The 19,389-nt window shown below is 43.0% G+C and overlaps 2 protein-coding genes and 1 long non-coding RNA gene across 5 annotated transcripts in view; 1 reads left to right on the top strand and 2 right to left on the bottom strand.

Annotated features, from left to right (window-relative positions):
• The window catches only part of LOC148188246 (uncharacterized), a 44,389-nt gene extending 44,055 nt beyond the window's left edge, over positions 1-334 (bottom strand). Inside the window, exon 1 of the long non-coding RNA XR_015777905.1 lies at positions 194-334. This is a non-coding gene — a long non-coding RNA (uncharacterized LOC148188246). The remainder of the gene's footprint in view (positions 1-193) is intronic.
• Positions 1-6,251, top strand: part of znf804b (zinc finger protein 804B) — a 35,948-nt gene extending 29,697 nt beyond the window's left edge. The window contains exon 5 of the mRNA XM_042490813.2: positions 37-6,251. Coding sequence (XP_042346747.2) covers positions 37-4,102 — 4,066 coding nt within the window. The 3' untranslated portion in view covers positions 4,103-6,251. The remainder of the gene's footprint in view (positions 1-36) is intronic.
• Positions 6,252-15,180: 8,929 nt separating this feature from the next.
• LOC121945863 (uncharacterized) overlaps positions 15,181-19,389 on the bottom strand; it is a 28,523-nt gene continuing 24,314 nt past the window's right edge. For all 3 annotated transcript variants that reach the window (XM_088084210.1, XM_088084207.1, XM_088084208.1), the window contains exon 11: positions 15,181-18,227. In XM_088084210.1, the coding sequence (XP_087940336.1) occupies positions 18,054-18,227 (174 nt within the window). In that variant the 3' untranslated portion in view covers positions 15,181-18,053. The remainder of the gene's footprint in view (positions 18,228-19,389) is intronic.

Below are 19,389 nucleotides of genomic sequence, written 5' to 3'. Positions count from 1 at the left end.
AACTAAATTCAAGAATATTTCACATCTGTGTTGCAGAATCCCAGGAAGAACATCTGGACTAAGGAGTGCAGTCAGAGCTGTGAGACAGCGGCAAGATAGAGACGTGGACCAAAGAGACCGCAGCCCCGAAGATAAACCTGAGCCCTTCAACAACACCCAGAGGCCCCCTCTTACGCAACAGAGGACAGCTCACCTCAGCATTCAGCCAGAGGATCCATGCCAATCTCCTTCCCAGATATCGCTGGCTGCTGCTCTAACAGAGTCCCCACTAATCACACATCCGGAATCCAATACAGACCCTCCTGTAGTGAAGCCCCAGTCTTGTTTGGGCTTGTATCCCCAGCCGCCTCTCCCTGGGCGGGGGAGAGTAGGAGGCAGGCTTGGGGTGTCCTTCTGCTTCTCACGCAGGGGGCCCAGGCTCGAGCCTTCCGCCTCTGTCTTCTCGGACATGGAGGAGGAAGAGAGAGAAAAGAGAGAACAAATGAAAGAGAGGATAAAGGGGATGATGGAAGATATTGACCGGGAAACTGGGGCAGCAGAGGAGGGGAAACACAGAGAGAGTGAAAAGCATGAGTTTAGATCGCACAGTGCTGGACTGAGTGACATGGGGCCAATCCCCAGAGAGGCTGCCCGAGAAGAGGGGGAGATGGAAAAAAGAGACGTAGTGAAAGCACACTCTACTATTTCCACAGAAGCACCTGATAATCAGAGTCATGATTCACTATTCTTGCCATCACAGACACAGGTGGCCCTGTGGGGCACAGCACTAGCAAGGGCACACATAGACACTGAACACATAGATAGTGAGACAGAGAGAAAGCAAGAGACAGAAGGGGGGAAAGAGGAGAGTCAGTATATGTGTGTGCTGGGGAAAGATAGCTCTACCCATCTGAGATGGCCTGTCAGTTTGCTTAAATTCACCAACTCTCAACCACACATCTCCTACAGTTGCAACCCACTCTGCTTGAACCCACAAGAACCAGAACAACTCAAAGAGGATCCACAGGAGTCACAACAAAATCAGTTGTGTGCTCCCTCAGATGAATCCGATCTCCGTGTGCCAGCTATTCTTACACCAGACGCTCCTTCCTGTTTACAAAGACAGACAAGACAAGAGCTGAAAGCACACAGACAGGAAAAATCCGAGGATAATTTCAAGGCAGAGCAACATATCGACGTGGAGACAGAGGCACACCTGTTCCTAAAGAACAAAAACCTTTCATTGTCAGAAACAAAACCAGAAAGAGGTAGATGCGCACTAAGTTTGGAGAATTTTGTGAGGGCAGCCTCCCATCCATTTGACCCAGCTCAGAGTGACAGCTCTGACACAAACTCCCAGAATCCTCTGGGAGGCAGATTAGGGGGTGCGAGAGGGATCAGGGAGAGAGCCATCATAGCCCTGAGCTGTAAATTAGAGTCTGTCACCCAGCCTAGCACACAGAGGATGTGCATCAGCCCGTCCAGGTGTGAGTGTGGGAGTGAGACAATGTGCAAGTGTGCCAGCACTACGCAGCCATACATGGGTGTCTCAGAAGTGTCACGCAAAAAGAGGAAAGCCAGCACAAAGAAACACAAGCTGGGAAAGAGGAAGAAGGAAAAAGGTTCAAACAAGCGCCAATCAGCAAGGTGCAAAGTGAGGAGTGTTGTCTCTACAGTCTCCATTGGCAGAGAGAGGAGTGGAGAAGCTGGAGGGAGCTGGTGGAAGACAAGGAGGCAAAGGGAGACGGGGGAGACGAGAAGGAGGAGGAGGGTGCAGAGAGCAGGGAGCAGCTGTCTCCTGGGGAGATGTGAGGCTGAGCCAGTATCTGTCTCTGTCAGGAAGAGGAGGCCTCACAGGAGCCACAGCACTGAATCCCAGTCACAGCCAGACAGAGAGCAGGCAGAGAACTGCAGTGCCGACTCCCAGCTCGCCAGACACATAGCAGACAGACACAACGAGGGGGAGGGAAAGCGAGACGGAGATGCAGTGACTTTTCCCTGGCGATCTCACTTCTCCGTACACTCCTTCTCACCAGGATGTAACTCAAAGCTGTTTTGGGAAAGGGGTCACCATAGCAACCCCAGGAGTTTCATTGACTGCTGTTACCCTGACAACAGCTGTGGTTGCAGCCCGGCGAGAAAGAGAAAACTCCTCCACAGGGACAGGAAATTCATTCATAGTAAGAGGAAGAGTTCAAGGCATCGTGGAGTCTGGGAGGAGACAGAGAGGGGCAGGAAAATTGGAGGGCAACCAGGTGGCAGAGACAGGGGCCTGATTTCAGATACGGAGCAGTGGGAGTGGATGAGGGAGAGCTGTCCTAGAGGTGGTGAGGAGGGCAGGTCTAGGAGCGGGTGGAGATCGAAAAACAGAGCAGGCGAGTGGGATCGGGTGGCAAGGTTCAGCCCCAGTCCTGGCAGCTGGGGCAGGAAAGGCAGACATCTCAGCACAGAAGATGTAGACTGGGACAGGTGCAGCGTGGACAGATGGACATGGGGCAGCAGCGACAGCTGTGAAGACAGGGGGACACACAGGTCCACATCAGGCTCCAGGACAGGGGCAGACAGCAGAGACAGCCCAGGCTATGTGTGGAAATGCACAGGCACCAGACGATCAAGCTCAAGACACTTCTCCAGCCCTGAGTGGTGGACGAGTAGGCAGCCATACAGCCCCCAGAGTGCAACCAACATACGGGCCAGCAGATGCCACAGCCCGCGCTCCTGCAGCCCCTGCAGCAGCACCAGCATGTCCGAGCTCAGCTGGGAGTGGAGCAGGAGCAGTACCTGCTCAGGAATCGACGGGTTGTCAGTGAGCTCCTGCAGAATGTCCTCAGGAGCTCCAGGACTCTCATTTGAGGCACCTCAGGAGGCAAAGAAGCAGAGCAGCCCCACATCCACTTCATCCAGCCTTACCTCTTGCTCCCTTTCTCATTCCTCGCCCTACAGCTGCCCATCCTCTGTTGCTCACACAGCCCCAGGCCTCAATACACACCATTGTGACACATGCCCCTCTCAGCTCAAGAAGCCCAATTCACAGTCTGACCTTGGCCATGATCAATCTGCCCTTAGCAACACAAGTAGTTCAGGCACAACTCTTCCAGGAAAATCCACCAGTAAGCCACAGAAACCAGCCAGGATGTTGCTTCTCCCTCTCATAGGGAAACTACCTGCAATCCAGAGAAAGGCCAGGCGGAAAAAAGGGCTGCTGGAGAAGAGTCAGGAGAAGGAAGGAGAGGAGGAAGAGGAGGCTAAGGGCAGCAGAGCGGATCCTGGGGGGGTTGTCAACAGTCAGAAATTTCGTCTGAAAATCACTGAGTCAACCCCCAGCAGCACACCAAATCTCTGCCCGTCCCAGATTAGCACTGATGACAAGCAGACAGGTGGAGAGACGGCTCAGCCAATCAGCTTTACCGCTGAGGAGATGGACAAATATCGCCTCCTGCAAGAGCAGGCGAGAGAGCACATGCAGAAAGTCCTGGAACAGACACAGGAGAGCGCAGACATACACACAGAGACAAGCTACACACATACATCTCAGACAGAGAATTGTGGGACTTCAGAGGAACAATATACACTAATACACAGCAATACACACAACCCTTCACAGCCTCAGACACAGTCACTTCACACAGACGCGATGCAAACACAAGCACAGCACACCATCCAGGTCAGTCTCCCACCTCCTCATGTGACCCCACAAGAGAACTTTACACCACCCATGGCTCTGAGAGTCCCCAGCCTCCCCTCTCTTCCGCCATCCCCCCCTCTCTCCAGCCTCCATCATATCATTTTACAACATGCGGCACTTTCCATGCCCCCTTCCTCCTCATCCTCTTCCACTGCATCCTCCCCTCCCGCCATCCACCCACACCCAGCTTCACTCCCTCACCCTCTGCCCCCTCTCCACCCCTCCCTCCCGCACCACCTCCACCTCTCTCCCTTCACAATATCATCCCTGTTTCCCTCCATTCTGCTGTCACATCACCCCATCCCTCTCCTCCCGCAGTCGCCCGCTTTTCACGCAACCCCACTTGCCCCACTCTCCCCAGTAGCCCTGCAACCCCTGAACCCACAGTCTTTTATGGACAGAGCGTGGCCAGTGAGGTTCCAACAGAAGGCGTTGTGATTTTCACAGAGTGGCTGCCATGTTTATTAATCTTCCTTGGCAACACAGACTAGTGAGAGAAAGAGAGGGAATTTTTGGTTTGGACAAAAGCCTGCTATTTGAAATGGCGATGAGTCAGTGTTTTTACTAGCATCAACTCCAACTCTTATTCGCATATGCCCTCTGTCTCTCTCTCTCTCTCTCTCTCTCACACACACACACACACACACACATATGCATATGCCCAACTATTGACTGTTTTCAAATGAAAATTTGTTTCTCCATCTAGCCTCTGCTGTGTTGCAGCACACATTGAGAAAACCGACTTTGATCCTTTGCTTTTTCCATCATTCCTCATTCAGGCCCAGAATAAAGGGAAAGGTGCACCTGCTATTCAAAGACAAGCTGGGTTTGTGTCATCCTCTCTCTTTCCTTCTGAACCACAGACAGAGCAGCTGCCTTTTGAAGTATCCTTCATGCCAGGGACAGGAGGGCAAGAAAGAGTGATAATACTCTCCCCTTATCTCCATTTCATACAACTTATCTGAGTTAGAGTGTGACTTTCAACAACATAAACAACGTTCCAGGGACCGGGGGGCACAGGACAGCCATTTTAACCTTGATGTATACTGTATTTGTGTGTGTATAAGATTGCGATAATTCTAGACTGACACACACACATACACAGCAGGAAGGACAACAACTTATTTCCATATCTGACACATGTAAAGACCTGTTTTGTCTCTATAGTGTAAATATTCTGACAGTGAGTAATAACATTAGAATCATGGAAAACAATAAAATAAAAGGTGGATTTAACCTTGACCAGCAGTACAATGATTATTCCGCACTCAGCTTCAGTGATATAGACACTTCAACTTCTTTTCATAATTATATGTGACATGCAATTTTTTTTTCCAGCGAGCATTTAACACATCTGTTGTTCAGACAGCGGTGAATGAATTGGATCTGTTACATTAAAACTTGGATGAAAAAAATTAACAAGCAGTAATGCTTCTTCTTCTTATTCTGTCTGATTCATGTTAATTGTGTAACATGTTGCAATGCGTTTGATATGAAGAATTAATACTGTGTGGGTTACCATGTATCAAAGGGAAGCCCAGAATCAGACTTCTTTTAAAAGATTGTATAATTGTGGCTTCAAACTTTTCTTGTTCCTGTTGTTCCTGACCCCTTGACTTACAGTAAAGTCTACTTGTGACCCCCATCACAACTAGATCAACTAGAGATGGAGACTCAAATCGCATGACTTTGACTTGAGTCAGATTTGAGTCACAAATTTGATGACTTTAGACACAAATTGACAAAATTGACTTGCAACTAAACATTGACTTAAACACCAGTGACTCATAACTTTACTTGGACTTGAGCCTTTTGATTTGAAAAGTACTTGAAGCCGAAAGTTTTAGAAGTATGTTATTTAAAAAGTGTGCTACAAATCGAGTAATTTACCAACATTTACTGAATCATCTAAGACAGCGTTTCCCACACCGCTCCTCGACTTGTCCTTCACAGCTGAACTTAATGATAAGCTTGTTTATCAAGCAGCTTTAGGAGTTCATAACGAGTTGATGATTTGAATCAGCTGTGTTGGAGCTCCACTTTGAGTAATCAAATACACCTTTTTCACAGCAGACATGTTGACTTGTAATAGCAGGAAAAGTACAGGTGTTGCTAATATCACTAATGATGGCTCTGTTGTATTCAGTGAGTGCGACAGTGATACAAGATACAAGATACAAGAATGCTGAACTCAAAGCAGTTAAATGGCATTTAGCCATCATGCATTTTATTATTTACACCTGTGTTGTTCCTACTGACACATGTATTTGAGTTTGAATGTATTTTTTTTAGCACACAGGATGTGACAAAACAACTAAATAAAATAAACATGGCAAGGATTGTGCAGGGGAGGTAAGAAACCTGAAGAGGCTTACAGTGTACCCACTCCCCGAGAATGTAAAATCTATTCAAATGTTAAAGGTATTTCTGTCCACAATATAAAAGATAAACAATTAGCTATAATTATCATAAATTGAACAGACACGGACACATAACACATCCACACCGCAACTGCAGTACAGGTGTTTTTTCATGATACAGTTAAATAAAAATAATGATGGTCAAGTTTTAATAAAGTGAGAACTGGTATTCCAGTTAATGGTCCTCTGTATTTCAGAGCATAATGTCCAAGAGTTGTGTGGTAATAGGGAAGCTAAATGTCCTCTGCTTATCTTGTTGTATGTCAGAATATCTACTGTGAAAAGACCTATCTGACAGCCTATCCAATAAAGTTGCAGGGGAAAACCATGAAGAACTAATGTTACATTACTGAGCCCCAGGTGGAAAAAATGATTGCAAAGATAGTTTTGTTCACATACAAAAACTACTTGGTGGTCAACAAAAAACAAATTGCAGTATGTGAAACATGCAGATGGAACTCCCAACAAACTACAAAGATTAAAGCATTTTGGATATTTGTAAATATAGTGTATTATTATTCTACTATTGCTATATTGTTTAAATGCCATAAAATTGGGAGAGGAGAGCATTCTGACTTGTTTAGGACTTGAAACTCCAAGGTTATGACTTTGGACTCAACTTGAGACTTGGTCTGACATCTGCTATAAACTGTGAACTTGGTAATTGCAAAGGGATTCCCCCTTATCAGGCACTTTTATTTTAATAATTGAAAATCCATATTGTAGATGTCACAGAAATTAAAATATACAGTATTTCACAAAAAAAAGCAAAGATCAGGAAAAAGTTAATTAAAAAAACAAAAACAATTTTATGTAGCAGTGCCTGAAGAAAAAAGTAATGGTGACATTTATTTACCAGGTGTAGCAATTTATTCAGTAAAAAAAACTTTACAAATGAATGGTTAAACTTAAATATAAAAGAAGTCTGAAAGTGTTTAATTTTGTAAGTCATGGATGTGGATGCTGCCCTTTTAAAAGTACCATATGTTGTTTTAATAGTGTGCTATTAATCATTTTTTTGCCAAATAGATACATCATTATGTCCAGAGAAGCACTTTTATTTGACCACATTTCATTATAATGCCTACTTTGACCTGGTACACTACACTGGGAATGCCCAAAGTCCAAAGCCAAGAGATATCCACTTAGTTTCAAGACACTTAATCTGCACCAGACAGTTTCAAAGTGCATCTTGTGTTTTTGTGTTTAAAAAAAAATCCTTTTTGAATCATTAATGAAACATCGATGAGCTTCTTCCTTGCATGTTTTGCCAAAGGTTATGGTGGTTAGTAACTGTTGCTATGCATCCATGCCTGGTGATTGGGGGAGGCACGGATGTATTAGAGCTGCTTGCCAAACAGTTGATCACTGCAGCGGCCGGCACTCAGGGAGCAGAACACAGAAGAGAACAGAGCGGCATCCAGATGGTCTATGGACTTGGACTTCCCAGAGTGCTTTGAGAGATTGGATTGATTTGCCCTCCGTGATATCAGTGAACACAGCCTAGCATGCAGGGGGGGCTACAAAGAGCAGTGACATAAATACAGACACAAAAACAAGATACAGAATGTAAACTCCCAGTCCTGAGGTGCTGGCTTGAAATATAAGTCAACCCCTGCAGAGATTCAGTAATTACAGCACAATTCCTCTTTCTCCTCCTCGTGACCCCTGAGCTTGGGTGCGTGTGTGCGTGTGTGCGTGTGTGTGTGTGTGTGTGTGTGTGTGTGTGCAGGGGGGGGAGGGGGTAAAATGTGTGAGTTTGGGAGAAACAGAGACAGAGAATCCCTATCTCTCTCCACAGGACAGGAGATCAAACAGACTGTGTGAAATATAGAGCAGCAATAATTAGCAGCTGTTACAGCATCAAACCTCCCTATCTCTACCTCTCTCTCTCTCTCTGACATGCACGCATACACACACACACACACTACTGCTCAGTTTTTATCCTAGACTTTAATTTAGAGATACTAAAATGTGCTGCAACTTCTTAGTCCTCCACTACTGATAATCGTCGAGATGATACAAAGTCAACCCACTCCATTTTTTGGCTCCATGTTTGCTCCAGTTCATGAGCATTACTGTAAAATCACTCACAAAGTCTAAAGGGGAACATGCACGACAAGAATCACATTGCTTAAAAAGCAATTACAGCAGTAGAAAGAAAAATGCAGAGAATGTTATTTTAAAAGCAAATTTATCCATGCATATGAAGTGCTCCAGACCTTCACTATATTATAAAACCAAATTGCAAGTCGCACAGGAGTTACACACACAGGGGTCATGTGGAAATTAGTAATCACAATATCACTGTACTTTCTGTCAGTGACTGATTAAATCATTACCTAAGCCCTGAGATTTGCCCCCCGGTGTGTTCATGTTTTGCTGTTGTGTGTGTGTGCATGTGTGTGCACGAGTGTGAGTTGATTTATGATCGAGAGGAAGCCGTTTCCTCAGTCAATCGCTCCTGTGAATTAATGAGGTATAAAAACTAAAGCTGGCACTCGGTCAAATACACCAGCAGTCACAAAGAGCTCACTGCCGGGGCAGGACCACTTCTATCGGCACCACATTTGATTGTTAGATTGTGGGTATAGATTGCATTGAGCAAAAAAGAGCCCCTCACGGCTACTGAAGCGATCCATCGACCCAAATTGCAGTGCTGTATAAATGAGACACTTCCTATATCTTGCTCTCTCCCTGTCTTTCCTTCTTTTTTTGTGGTCTCGCCTCTTACCCTTCTCTTTGATTCAACCAGGTCAGTGGGGCTGCATTCAGCTCCCCCGGCTGTTCTCTGACTGCGCAGAAGAAAAGGCACCATTACACTTCATCCTCTCCATTTCCCTCATTCAGAGTCTACATATGTTTCTTTTATATGTTTGAATGCTGTACAGCACCAACGCCCACAGCACAGTGTGCTTTGCAGTATTATTATTACACAGAGAAAGCCCTTCCCATACCTTTTCTCTTGCAGTGACATTCATTAAAAGTTTTTCTGGAGTCGTGGCAGAGCGTGACATACAGTACCAGGCTGCTCCACTCCAATTTACATCTTCTTACTGAATCTCTGTGCCTCTTAGGGAATAGTAGTTATACTAACAGCAAGGATAAAATTTCAACTCTTTTCAGTGAGCCAACAAATGACACTCAAAAGTTACAAGCAAAAATAAAGTTCAAAGGGATCTAGCCTCTCAAGATTAGAGTGCACTCAAAGCTGAAGAGAAATTCTAGTTTCAATTAGTTAAATACTCAGGTGTCTTCTCAGCCATCACAATTGATTGTATGCAGCATCGCGCATTTCTGATTATTTAAGGTTGATGCATAACTATGTTAACTTTTGTGAGCTTCTGAACTCCCATAAAGGCACACTTCAAAGAGACATCTGTCACCACTGATGCGCCAAGAGACTTTGCTGTTGCTGCAGGTACAATATATGGAAAGCTAAGTGGCTTCGGGCTGTTTAGAGCTTCTATATCAAAAAGATATATCACGGTGTATAATTGTGAGCCAGGAAACCAAAAACCTTTATCCTATGGAAACAGAGGTTGTTGACAAGGGGTCCTTAAGGGAGATCTAGGGGGTCTACAGAAAAATGAGAATTAGTTTGTTTTGTTTTGTTTTTTAATTAATATAGAAGTGAGACAAATGTGACTGATGATTCATAAAGAGGGACTTTTCAATAATAGACTTCATAACAAAGATGGAGGACATAACAGCTCCCCAAAAGTAAAAACAAAAAAACATCTAACTCACACCCTGGTGGCTAGTTGCAGCAGATGCATTCAGCCCAACCCCTCCATGTTAGCTTATGAGACATTGGCTAAACTTAACAATCAAATAAATGTTTCCCAATGATGGTTTCTGTCATTTAAGGTAGTTTTTATAACCCTGATGTAGGCCTGTGTTCAAGTAATTGTCTTCAGATAGGTGTGATTTTAATTAGTTATTTGAAGCTATAAAAATTACATTTGATGTCCTGATTGACAGCTGTCTGCATGCAATCAGTGGTGCTACTCTTGATTGGTCAGATAGTGGGAACTTGATACCACAGAGATCACCACTACACAGATGTTTTAAGCAATATTACAGAGGGAGTGCTGTTGTAGCTACTGTATATCAACAGGGCTGTGCTGCAGGCCGCATTGGGCCTCGCCTGCGGCCTCCTGCCTATGACCAAATCACAGACAGTGACAACACAGTATGACTTGCTTGTTCATTTAGATTTTTTGTCTCTGCCAACACAAACAGCTGGAAGTGGCAGCGGTTGCTTAGCAACACAAAACTTTTTCCTACAAAGGAGCAGGGAAGAAACTAGCTCTCCACTTGGTCTTAGTTAGGTTTACAAATTATGCGCAGCGCAGCTGCTTGGTATCATGAACAATTATCTGTGTGTTTCAAGTGAAACAAGAGCCTGTTAACTGTAGCAAAGTGTTGCATATTGTGTGTCTCTCTTGAGCTGTTGAGGCGAGTAGGAAGAATCCTTACCGGCTTACCGGCGCTGACAGCCACCTCCCCGCCTCAAACAGCTGAGAAAACTCTGGCTCCTGTTGCCAGTGAAAGGTGAGGGCAGGCCAACTTTAGAGTCCCTGCTGGGCGAGCGTCTGTTATACATCCCTGTGCCTGGTTCAAAAGGGTCCTGTCTCTGTGCCACATGCTCGTAACGTAGTTGTAAGCAGTCTTGAAGCACACCGCGGAGTTAAGCTAGCTAGCTAAACTGAGGCAGCTAAGCTAAAAACAACAGCGCTGGTAATGGCGACGCACATCCAGAGAAAAGCCCACACAGCTGTATGTTGAGGAACACCGATGAAACCGAGCTCCCTGGGTTAACCTAACTGGCTAACTAATAAAACAATAAACGGGACGGAAGACGGTGTGACAGCTCCAACAGCTGTAAACTCCCACACATGCCCTGAAAAGAGTGGAAGTTCACCCTTTTTTTTCCTGTCATATGGAAACTCCACAGGGACACACAACAGGCTTCCAGAACAGTCTATTACTCTACAGGTTAATGTAGGCCCTAATTAACAATCTAGAACAGCTGAAAAGCGGAGTGATACATGAAGAGTTAAACATCCCAAGTACATTTTATATCATATCGTATACAGACTATATGTTGCTGTTGTCTTGTATATCAGCGCTCATGGGATGCCTCTTGACCAATCAAATTGCTTGGTCGGAACTGTTGTATTAATAATATCTAGATACCAGTGTTGTAACAAAATGTGTTCCCCCACTGAATAGTGTTTACCTTGGTGATTAAGGTATTATAGATCATAAACTCTTTTTGAGGACATACCTATTAACCAGAAATGTTCTAAATCTATTGCCATTCTTTTTAAAACAAGGGAGCTGCTGAGCAAGAAATGTCTGTGTGTATATATAGCACTGCTCACTTGTAATGCCATATATGTCTTACTGTGCTGAAATTTGAAACAAAAGCATTCAGGTCTGTATTTTTTTATTTTTTTATTTTTTTTGAGAGAAGGAAATTATAATTTAAGAGGATTACTCAATTTTGAAATATGTAAAGTGACAACAAATGTAAAATATAGCTGTATTTCTGTTTTGGGAGTCAAATTATGGAATGGAATCAGTGATTAGTTGAAATTGTTTTTGCTTTAAAAGAGCATCAAGTAAAATAATTAGAGTGTAAGATAATTCAGGGTGGATTAAAGTGTGAAATAATAGAGGGTTACACTTTAAAGCATAATGTTTTTTTTCATTTATCCATTTACATTGTTTCTTTGGTGTTGCTGTTATTCTGGGTTATCCATTGGTTGATTTATGATGCAAAAATAAGCCTTGGGCTTCAGCCTATTCCTTTTTTGTTATTGATTGAAAAAAAATGTGTGACATAATCTGTTTCTCATGATGCATGTAACTGAAATAAAATGATTCATTCATTCATTCATTCAGGCTAAAGGTGTAGGTAGGGGGAATCACATAATGACAGAGTCTTTGACAGGACACCAGAACCCATGATAGCACCTATTCATTCCAGTGAAGTTACTCATCTGGTGCATAAAGTTTGCTTCTGCAGTATGTGGCTTGAACTGAATATGGTCAGTAATGTTTCTCCCACTGACCTCACAGATTTTTTTAATCACTTCTCCCAGCTCCAGGAAAGTTTTGCAAATACAAACACTCCATGGATGAAGAAAATCATAAATAACCTTGTTTGCAGTTCAAGGTGTCCTGTCAACAGTTTTAGAGATCAATTACAATTTTGGTCTACAGGGAAAAAACTTGGGGTAGCAGGGGACTTTTTTTCTGCAATACCGTGAGTGGCCACTGGGAAAAAATGGTAGAAAGGCCTGTGCAGACTTGGATTTCAAGTCACACAAACAGTGCAAGATGGCAGCTATAGATGACAACTATAGAGTTTTGGTCTTAATCATTTCTAACAGTCTTTTCAGATGAAGGTCCATGGTCCAAGGTCCAATGAGGGTCCATGACCTAATGTGTATCAATTTAGGGGTCACTGACATGAAAATTATTGAGAACCACTGAAACACCAATTTTTTGTTTTGTTCCATTCACTTACTGTATGCTCTGCTGCCTTGTTGAGGAGAGACTTGTTTGTATAGGACTTGTATTATGCAGAAGTAACTGTGAATTCTGTTATATGATGGATTTAAGGATTAGAGGAGGTAGTGGGCCCTGTGATACTCTTAAACTTGGCAGGCGCCCCAAGGACATGACACTGTCAGCACATTGCTTACACTCATCTGCACACACAAACTCACACACACGCATAGAGGTGTAATAGGGTATAATTTAGGAGGCTATAATAGTGAGATGTGATGCTCCGTTGTAAGACAGCATGGCTAATTCCCCGGTTACGTTATCTCTGAGAGACAGATGTTCCCACCAAAGATTACTATGCGCGCACACACAAAACAAAAACAGCGCACACGCATGCAAACTGTGTGCATGCAGAGATGCATGAACACATTCAATCCTCAGACAATAGAAGTGGCAGGGTAGGCTAAAATAGCCTTATTGACCGAAAAACACAGATCAATGATGAAGACGGCTTTTCTGAGAGTTAATTATGAGATGTAATGAGTTTCTGCAGAATACAATGAAGAGAAAAACAAGAGTTTGCATGGAAACTTTCCCTTAACAAATATTTCAGTTAAAACAATCATCTGAATCATATAATAGACACTGACCTCTTGCCATATTGATTAGAGGGAAAACACATTTTTACAATAAGACCACTCTGAGACAAACCATACCACCTTTTAATGATCATATTAAACCCCACAAAGCTGTGAGTGTTAACCCTTTGCATCCATCCATCAGCTGCAGAGCTTTTCCCAGGTCAGACACAGTGCATCCATTACCCAGCAAATCCATCCAGTACAGGATATGGTTTCACTGCGGAGGATAAAGGTCACTTGATTCATGGCTTCTCACAGTGGCTGTCAGGAAAACCGTTGGTTCAGATAACCATCACTCCCATTATGTCGTTAATTCACAGTTTGAATGCAGAGCCACGCCATAAATAAAGAGATGTAGATGAGTGGCGTGCAGTTCCTATCTGTCAATCCTCAAGTCAGAGGAGTCGATTTTGTCCTTGGCCGTCTTTGTCCCGCTTGTCTGAATTTCTGTCACTTTAGTATCATTGAATATCCATTAAACCTCTCCTGCATCCAAACACAGAGGGTGTCCATGATTCAAAAGCACTCACGTAGCGGCTTTGAGAGTGTACAGAAAAGCCTGTACACCTTGAAGCACATTTGAGCGTGCAACTTCAAGAGGACGATTTACACAATTGAACATGTGAATGTGTGTATAAACAGTAGAACTGCCTCTCAAACTCCTCTCTCCCGAGTCCTGATCTCCTTCCTCCTGTTTCCGTTTAACTGGTTTCAGCTTTAAGTCTCCAGATTCTGATAATTTCCCCCTTAATCCCTTCAGAGGAGCACCCCGCTTAAGTCTCTAATTAAGTCAACGATACACACATACACCAACATTAGGATAAACAGCACATGAACACACAGCTTGTAGCATTCAGCTATCTGATGCACGGACAATTGGTGGTTACTGTGTGTGTGCGTGTGTATGGTCGCTGAGTGTTTGTGTGTATTTCAATGATTAAGTCCCAATCAGGATGTTGTTGTGACGACACATGCATTTTTAAGCTGTTAATCCAGGATTATTCTCCCCTCCGCTCATCTCATTACCGTCGATTATTAAAAAACACATACAGGCACATGCACACGCACACATATAGCCTACTAATTATGGGTTGGTTTCCCTGGAGACTGAAAACATGCTGCTAGGGTCTCTAAAGGCAGTTTGACAAACAGGTAAAAAAATAAATAAATAAAAAGACAAGTATGCTTAATGTGTGAATACACCCCAGGCTTCAACTTGCATACAGTGTATTTTTTTTTAATGAATATATTTTTAATTAATGGGCATCTGAAACATGAAACATCATATCTTGCAGATCTGCAGCAATATACTGTATTTATACAAGGCTGATTATTTCTGTGCTTTGGCCTCTCAGAGTGCCATTCTGGCCTCTCTGAAAGCGATTTTCAGCATGGAGTGGGAAAGAATGCGAGTAAACAGTGAGTGTCCTTTCCCCGTGATTGAATGTGTGTCCTTGTGTAGAAACTGCACTCCCCTCTCTCAGCAAGAGAAAACATTCCTGCAGTGCTGAGGCTGATGTACAGGTGAGAGAATGGCCAAGGATTTTGAGATCACCCGAGGCTTTGTGTCCACTATGGCCCACTCACACTAGGTCGGCTCAGAATAACCAGAAAGGGCTGACCGCCGATGTTCACTCACCCCTGGAGTCATTAATCACACAGCACTGCAGATGAGCCGCACGGACACACAGCAACACACACACACACACACAACTGTAGAAACCCACTAGAGCCCATTGTAATTACAAAGCCAAATGCTAGATGACAGCACCGCTCCAGGTAGTCAGTCCTCTCCGCCTGTACTCCTGGTGCATTATCATACATTAAACATCACAGACATGAATATTTCCAAGCAAAGCTGAGTCCACAAATAACAACACATCATATCACATTAAGCTATCAATATCAACGGCATATATACGCGCACACAGTATCACTGCTGTTAACGTTTCTCCTGAGCTTTATTTTACACTCCTTAAACACAAACACGCACAATCAGATCGTGGTATCTGAACCCCTGTATTAGCAAACAGGCCTCTCAGCTTGCAGCAGGGTCACTATCAGGCGCAGGATCTAAGATAACATTCTCATTTACCGGTTATGAAATTCTTCAAAGGGGCTGCGCAGCAGTGGATGCCTGTGTTGTGTTGTGTTTGTTAACAGGCATGGTGCATAGAGATATACTCTGTGGTATATGTGTTACAGCATGTGCGTCACATACAGTCTCACTGCTAAAGGTATCTGGGGAGAAAATGTCAGTCGATAAGAAAATTAATAAAAAAAGCTCTGACATGCACTAAACATATATCAAGTCCTAACTGCTGTGTATATTTTGCAATGTAGGCCTACAAACTGTGTTTTGAAATGCTATTATGGTTACAAATCAACATTGATAGATGCTGATTAACTTGGGCATGCCAATTCCAACTCTGACAAAGCAAGAGTGTTTAAACAATTTTGAGAAATTAAAGGAATACTTAACCCCCCAAAAATATCGTTTGTAGATTTCTTGCTCAGCCCATGTTACATTGACTTTGACAAAAACAAAAAAGTTTTTCTCGCATGCCTCTACAATGAAGAAAGAATCCAAAAATTTGAGCAGTAGAGGTCTGCATTTAACAGCAAGCTATATCAAAACATCCATTTACCCACCCACAGAACTCGTGCAGTACAACCCAAATCTCTTAACTAGTCGTATCCTCAGTGCTCCCCAAACACGTGCATTTTTGCTAACACCTTACAATTTAAAACAAAATCTGCTTTTAAATAACATGCCTGGGTGCACTAATTGTCCATGCTTGAGACTGTTAATGTAGAAGTCTTTTTTAATTATTATGGTTTTAGCAAAAATGCATGTGTTTGGGAAGCACTGCATATATAACTGGATAAATGAGACTTGGATTACACTGCACAAGTTGTGTGAGAGATCATCATAAACTATGCAAAATGATGGACGTAGCTACGGTGGTGTGTGGACCCCAGTTTTGAAGGCTCGATTTCAGCATTTCGACCACCACCATCTTGGTTTTTGGGAGCCAGAGGTAACCATATTTGGGCAAGAGAGTGGTGCTGTGAAGGAACCTGGGGTAGATCTGACTGCAAAGCCGAGGACACTATTGGCAGACAGTCTGTCATTTAAAATAACCTGCCCATAATTTTGCATATCTTAATAAAATGTGAACAGGTGAGCTATATAAAAATTCAACCCATGTACAGTTGTCATGAACAGGGAAATTAGCAATCAAGTCCAAAACCGTTTTTTGTGCCAGGCAGTAAATGTGTTTATTTCTGTGAAGTTGGGCGTTTAACATGGGGGTCTATGTGGACTTGCTCAATTCTGGAACCAGCCTCAAGTGGCCAATCGATAGACTGCAGTTTTTGGCACTAATGTGTTGGCTTCAGTTTTCTGCCCCACAAGTTGCCTTAAGTTTTCTTAACCTACGCTCTAATAAAGTTTTTCTGTTCTTTAACATGGTCGCTTTTTATTCCAATTAATCAAGAATTTTCTCAATTTTTTAAAATCTTTGTTCACCATGGAGCCATGTGAGAAAAAATTTTCTTCACAAATTCAACATATCACAGTGTGAGAAAATGAAAAAAATGATGATTGTGTAGGTAAGGTATTCCTTTAAGGTGTGTAATGTGGAAAAATGTAACTAATATTTTCACAATCTAAGTTTTGTCTTACATCTGTGGCCTGGATTTATAATGTTTCATGCTGTGAATGTCATACATTTTGAGGTTTTGCTGTTGGTTACAAAAACCATGTTCAAATGTTAAAAACATTTTATGTCCACAGAAAGTAGCAGTGTGTGCAGCTGTCTACCACTGAGTACAAACTCTTGCTCTTCACCTTTCTGCACTCAATTGTAAAACATATAAAAGAAGTTGAAAAGCATCAGTCCATTATTGTGGCATTCCATTACACTAACCCATGCCATTACACTACATAACCCTGTCTGAGAATTTTAAAAGGCTGCACTGTGTGAAAACTAGTTGAAAAAAAAAGAAGTCAGAGTTGCCCGTTTCTCCTTTCTGAAAGGCTTTGTACCAGCCACTTTGAACAGTCTAGCAGAGAGAGAAACGCATGCTGCATAAGTTAATGTCAAATTCTCTCTATTGTTCTATTGTGTCTTGCCTTGTTGAATCCAATGAGTTGACAAAAAAGGGAAAAAACCCAAAGCACAAGAATAAACCGAATAGCAAAATTAGACACAAACTTGGAATATTAGAACCAGTTCATGCAGAGATCGCATTAACTGCATGTTGTCAGACACACTTTTCTAATAATGCTAACTTCCTCTTGAGATATTTCACTTTACTGCAGTTGGAGAGGGTAACACTGCTGCTACTGCAGCTGTATTGAGGAAGAGCTGAAGTAATTAATGTGCAGCCTTTGTGTGCTTCGGTTTGTGTGTGCACATGTGCTGTATGTTTGCTTGTAGAAAATCAATGCGTGGGTGCATATAAGAGGTAAAAGCATTCAAGGTGTTTTGTTTTTGCTGCTGGTAAGAAGTAAAGCTCTAAAACTAATTTATTTCATCAACATCTGTCAAGGAGATTAAGGGAGGCATTACTCAAGTATTCACTTATTTCACCAAAAGCATTAAACAACTGACTGAAAGACACTGAGTAGACTGCAGCTTTTAATGCCACTTTTTTGTGCATCTCACTTGATTTCAAATTTCATCTTTGATAAATTTGTGTGAAAGGATAGCGAGGAAGGCACTTTAGAGAGTGCACCAGAACATTTTGACTAGAAGGAAACATGAAGGGAAATCGCCGAGTGTAAACATGGGGCTGTGGTCAGTGTTCCATGGGTGCCTCTGCAGCTTCCTCCTCCTCATCACTACAGGGTTCATATTCTTCATCCAAAACTGGCTCTCCCTCCTCTCCCTCCAGCTCTCCTCCCAGATCACCTAGCAGCTGCTCCACGTGCTCCAACATCGGCTGGTCATCACACTGCAGCTTACTGTACATCTGGGGAAGAGGAACAGGAAAAAAGACAAAAAAGGGATGATGCAAGTGTGTAATGTGCTAGTAAGTAGACTGGAAAAATGGAAATTTTAAATAGAAAGTAGGTTACACAGCAGAAATGTTGAGACTGAACATGAAGTGCAAAATTACACTGTGGAGGCAATACAAGAAATGAGATACGGTGAGTGAAAAGCTTTCGACTGAGGCTCTTCCGTTGTGTCACTGTAGATAACAGTGCATCACTACAGCATCAGTAAGCAGCAGCTTGGAGTTGAGGGAAGTGAGTAGCCCTGAGGTTTTAAGTCTCCAAGTGCTGGTTAGGCTGCCTGAAATATCCAACAGCAGCTGCATTCTGTCAGTGAGGCAGTCACGGCTCACAAAACGCTGGTAAACAGTTTTTGTCTTTCATTTGGCAAATCAGCACATTTGATACACCGTTCAGCCGCACAAAAGACAAAAAGACCATTTATCTTTCTCTTGCTGCTGCAACATGCATGCACACGCGCAAAGGAACGTATCCTGAAGCACATATGGATATGCGGCGATGTACATGTGCACGCACGCACACATAATCAAAGTTGTTATCTCAGTGAAATATGCCGTGAAGGAGCAAGATTAAAAAAAAATCCTGTCCTCAAAGCAGCCAGCAGATTTATCTCTGTAAAATACTCTGCTTGTGTGTAATTACTGAACTCAAAGTGGAGTTGGGTGATAAAACTACTGGAGCTACCACCAAGGACAGCAAAGCATAACACTACGTCTGTGTGTGTGTGTGTGTGTGTACAGAGTAGAGAAGAGTCTTTCCAGAAACAAAACTAGAGAGAAAAAGAAGATGAGTGGGGAATGGCTTATAAGATAATCTAGGAATATTATTCTTTTTAGTCACACACACGCGCATGCACATGCAGTCCCTTGAGCACACGGACAATAAGCAGCTGAGTGTCATCATGCTCACTAAAAGTGTAACGAGGCCAGGAGAGTGAAGAAGAGTGTGTGTGACTGCTTTGCCCCAGGACCAGTCTCTAAGCAACAGCAGGTCCTGACAGGAGACACGCAGTCACATGGGAACTCATTTAGAGTGTAAGAATGTCTAGTGTGTGTGTGCGTGTATATATTTAAGTGGATGCTGTCTCTGCAGGATGGAGCTCCAGGGAGGTGGAGCATG

Source organism: Plectropomus leopardus, chromosome 11 (assembly GCF_026936395.1).
Source record: "Plectropomus leopardus strain MGB_pleo_1.0 chromosome 11, ASM2693639v1, whole genome shotgun sequence".
Classification (NCBI taxonomy): Eukaryota; Metazoa; Chordata; class Actinopteri; order Perciformes; family Serranidae; genus Plectropomus; species Plectropomus leopardus.
The sequence above is the reverse complement of the archived record's forward strand: the minus strand, read 5'-3'. Positions and strand labels throughout refer to the sequence as shown.